The 4,805-nt window shown below is 34.1% G+C and overlaps 1 protein-coding gene across 1 annotated transcript in view; it reads right to left on the bottom strand.

Annotated features, from left to right (window-relative positions):
* The window catches only part of LOC117121009, a 12,129-nt gene that overhangs the window by 4,884 nt on the left and 2,440 nt on the right, over positions 1 to 4,805 (bottom strand). The window contains exons 4-7 of the mRNA XM_033266104.1: positions 3,429 to 3,591; positions 3,179 to 3,264; positions 2,742 to 2,970; positions 2,317 to 2,613 (exon numbers count right to left, since the gene is read on the bottom strand). Coding sequence (XP_033121995.1) covers positions 2,317 to 2,613; positions 2,742 to 2,970; positions 3,179 to 3,264; positions 3,429 to 3,591 — 775 coding nt within the window. The remainder of the gene's footprint in view (positions 1 to 2,316; positions 2,614 to 2,741; positions 2,971 to 3,178; positions 3,265 to 3,428; positions 3,592 to 4,805) is intronic.

Here is a 4,805-nt window from a genome sequence, read left to right as displayed (position 1 = left end):
GTAATAATAATAATAATAATAAATATTTCGTTAGACAAAAATGCGTAAAAGAAATCATTTCATTCATTTATTCGACCAATGCACATTTACAAGGCACAATACAAACAAATTTTGGTCATGGCTAACAAAGTTTTACTATAACCCGCTCACTGAGTGTCAGCTTTCCCATGAAAACAATTGTGAATGTAGAATGGGGGATAGGCCTATAGGTTATCATCATACGCCTGTCTATACAGTAAATGCATACAATATATATAGAAGGCAGGTCTATAAAAGCATACCTTTAAACTGATTGTGTATAAAACATTAACTGAGATACCGGCCCACACTGTGTGTGTGCACTGAGCTGTGGAGATATTTTGGTCCCCGGTTCAATTCCCATCGCTGCTGTCCTTGTATTTTAGCGAGGCTGAAATGCGCACCGTCTTTCGGATTAGATGTATCAATCCGTTGATCCCTTGTGCATTATGGATGTTTACGTTAAAGAACGCAGTACACTCTTTGGAAAAGAGTAAGGGTTTGTCTCCCGGTGTACAGTCCATTCATCTCCAGAAGAACCCCCCAACCCACGGCCACCTTGGAAATAAGTGGGGGTTATCCTTGGTGTTTACAACAAATTACTGCTTGCTGTGTAATTTAATTAAATAAACATTACATTATATCTGCTGTTGTAGATAATTTTAAAATCTCCCGACTACAATGAGTATTGTAGCACCTGGGTCTGTACCGGGCTTCCACCCGAAACGATGGTCTTCACAGGTAAATAGTTTGTTTTTGTAATAATAGGCATAGGCCTATTGGTCACATATCCGGAATCGTTACTTCTTCCTACCACCGGGAATCCGAAATCCGCTTTTACGTATTGCTCTGTTGAATATTTTGAGAGACACGACATTCCTGATGATTCCGAGGTTTCAGCTGGTATTACAGAAATGGATTTGTTTTCAATGTTCAAATTGTTTTCTTCTTGAATTTTAGACATCATCTCGAAATTAATTTTTGCATATGAACATGTATTTACTATAGATTGTTCTTCGATATCACTTATTACATTTTCTGTAAGGGTGATCATTACCGGTTCGAGTTCCGAACTGGCAATAGGCCTATCTCTATTTTGCGGTGGCAACTTCTTATCCGATGGCGATAGGAGTTGATCAAACACTTCCATCGGATTGCTGTCCTTATGAAATGGTACATTGCTGCACATGTCTGTATATTTGTGTGACACAAGCTAAAAAACAAAAGAAAAATGCCTTGCTATCGTTTTAGCATCTTCAAGAAAATTACTGTATAATGACATGTGAGGTAACATGTTCACCATTTAGGTTGCTTGAAAAAATTGTTGATCATGCAATAAGCTTTAGTTAGAAAATTCCACAACTATTCTCACTCTTCTGGAGGAGGGGTCTAAAAAACGCCAAACATTTTCCTCTATCACTGGCCAAGCATTGTAAAGTATGTTAAAGTAAACAACAATAGGTCGAATACTTTTAATAATTTATAAATTTCATGAGTAAATACTGTCTGTTAATCGGCTATCCATAGTCACATAACCATACAGATGCTGTGGCATGTTCACCTGAAGAAGGGCGATGCCTGAAAACGTGTTATTTATCATGAAAAGGCTGTCTCTTATACACATCTAGATGTGTATAAGAGACAGGTTCAGTAGAACGGAAGTTACTGGCTATGAGAGTCTCTTTGAGATGGTGAATATTGTGGTGGGGGTAGTTAAAGTGTTCCCACATGGAACCAAAAGTTAATACCAACAAACAAAACAAATACTGTACTAAAATTTTCTCTGCTGGGGAATGCTCTATTACCCCCTCACCTTATTCATAAAAATTAACATCAATGAAACAAATGAACAAAGGTATTTTTCCAACGTTAAACCAAAAAAAAAAAAACCAAAAAAAAAATGAGAGCAAGTATTGTACTGTATGATAGGCATACTGTAATAACAAACCTGTTCTTTTCCAATATATAGGTATCATTGATGTTAATAAACACTGATAATTCTTTATTCGTCATTGCATAGAAAGTACATTTTATAAGAATTGCTAGTCAAGAAAAAATATTTTCATATTATAATCTTCAATTTAAAGCTAGGCCAGCTTATATTGGCTATAAAGTGACAGTTAGAGTTTTGATTGGGGGGGTGGGGGTGGGGAGTGATAAATTAAATACTGTACAAATAAATAATAAAACAGTGTTTGAAGAAATAATTGAGAAAACAGATACAATTTTATTTTTCAAAAATTCAATTTACTGATTATTTTCAAAATAGGATGTTCTGCAAATAAGATGAAAGTTTACCTCTGTTTGGTGGGCGTAAATGAAATATTTCCAAGGCTCCACTACCGGTAAAATCTGTATCATTGCCATTAATGATAAACGGCGTGACTTGAACTGTTAATGTTGAGGCGTTGTGCATCACGTAGTGTTGTACGTTGATTATAGACATGTCCGTTTCAAGTTGAGCAAAGTTTCCCTGGTCAGTTTCTACCGTAACCTTATATCGACGTATGCACCCATTAGGGAAATTTAACGGGATGTTCCACCAAACATGTGTGTTATTAAATGTGATGTCTCTTGGTTTCAACCAATCAATATCTAATTTAGTATTTTTAAGGAAACAAAAAAAAACCCAAAAAAACTTAAAGACGTTTGAAGTAAGTATGTGTAGTTGTTATTCTTTCCTAAGTTTACCATTCGAATATTAATAAACATAGTTAACTTACATACGTCACACCAGCCAATTTCCCAACGTACATCAGAAATATTTCCAACAGAGTTCCACATTACAAGTATAATTTTGTATTTCTTCCAACAAGATAAATCTGACAGTGTGGCGTAATTTTTAGAAGCATTAACGGTCACTACTCCGGAATCAGTTGCGTTGTGGTCGTAACTTGCGTATTGCACATCATACTGTGTGATTTTCCCGTGCAGATATTGTTTGTCTGGTTCCTATAACAATACATTATTTAGAATATGTCCTATAAATTATAGAGTTATACAAAAAAAGATCTACTGACAAATTAAATATATTTAAAGGTACTTGTATTACATACTGTTTAGTGACAGGCATTTTATTATGTATTTTAATGTTAAACTTCAATTTGTATTTTACTTCAAATTTGAATAAAGTATTATTCGCATTATATTACAGTATTACCTTCCAATAAACTTTGACATCATGTGACAGGCATGCCTTATTTGTATTAGATGTAATGTCAATAATTCTTGCTGGTTTTTCTGGAGCTGAAGAAAATTAATAAAATTCATCATCAAATTCATAATATCATCATCATCATAATACCAAATTCATTATCATCATCATCATCATCATCATTGTCATCATCATCATTTTCATTAATATTACAATATATTATTATTAGTATTGATAGCAGTATTTGATCATGTACCTTCTGCCAACGTTTGAACCTGAAATATGCATGTGTTGTCGTCGTCAGTAGCGTAGGATGATCCTGAGCCATACTTTGAATTGATACTAATATTGTATAAGCTGTTCGGGACAAGACCGGTGAATTCTGTTCTTAGAGGTACTTTATATTCCTGGTCCAGTATCTGATAAGATATCAATTATAAAGGACAGATAATGATTTTATACACTGTAAAACCTCCTCAGCACGTTTGAATCACGATTAAATCTAGTCAATTTAGCATTATATTCGTTGTAGTGGTGGCGCCATTTGGTAGGGGAAGGCAAGCCTTTCAATTCCTTATTGTCGTGCCATGGACCCATCCGAGGGATCTGGGCTGTTCCTCATGGTTGTCCCGTTTGCGATTTTTTTTTCCGTACGAAACATTTGCATGAAACTCCACTCGGGTTGTCTCGATTGACTCGATTCGAAAATCGCAATTCTGGAGGTCAAAAGGTCATCAACCAAAGATAAACGTCTACAAAACTTTTAAGATACAAGATTGCTGCTCGCTGTCTGATTTTGAAAAAAACACATTGCCATTCTAATATAATGAGTCGTTTAAAAAACGACATATGTATTATTTGATTTCGCTGCACGAATAATAAAAAGTGTTAGGCCCTATTTGAATTTGAGTTACATACTGTGAAAATTTTTATTTTTTAGTTGGCCGCGGTTTTGGATAATTGTTTAACCTATGTCATGACGAATTCGAGTCAACTCGGCCCTAATTTACTGTGTACGGTATTTATTGAATATTTACCAAGAGATTTGAATGCAAAGCCAAAATTAAAGTGTTTTTAACGGCGTTGCCTTTGTTATTTCGGTTCATTTACATGCACTTACAATAATTAAAACTGCATTAATAAAAATAATATTAAAATGATATTAATAAAAATTATACAAAGGTATATAGAATAACTAATAATAATAATAACAATATAAAATTGGGGTCAAGTTGACTTGGGGTTGGTTGACATGGGGCCGAGTTGACATGGGGGCCGTGTTGACTTGGGGCCGAGTTAACCTGCGCTTCCGCCTAGAATTACTAAAAGTTAAGGCAATGAGTTTGGATTATAGGCCTAATATAGTATACTGTAGGTGCTTCTTGATTACAAGGCTTAGGCTATGTTAATTAATGGCGAAATTATATATGGTTATTTATAATTATTAATATTGTTATTAATATTATTGTTATTATTATTAATTAATATTAATTACATTATAAGGCTTAGGCCAATTTCATTAATGCCTGAGCGATACATTTAATTTATTATATTTAATATTTTTTTACTCACTGTCCCATTTTAATTTATGTTTTTAATTTTGTTCAAAATTTCAGTCAATGGCATGCGAAGC

Source organism: Anneissia japonica, unplaced genomic scaffold (genome assembly GCF_011630105.1).
Source record: "Anneissia japonica isolate Jap-2015-1 unplaced genomic scaffold, ASM1163010v1 scaffold287891_len339112_cov183, whole genome shotgun sequence".
Lineage (NCBI taxonomy): Eukaryota > Metazoa > Echinodermata > Crinoidea > Comatulida > Comatulidae > Anneissia > Anneissia japonica.
The sequence above is the reverse complement of the archived record's forward strand: the minus strand, read 5'-3'. Positions and strand labels throughout refer to the sequence as shown.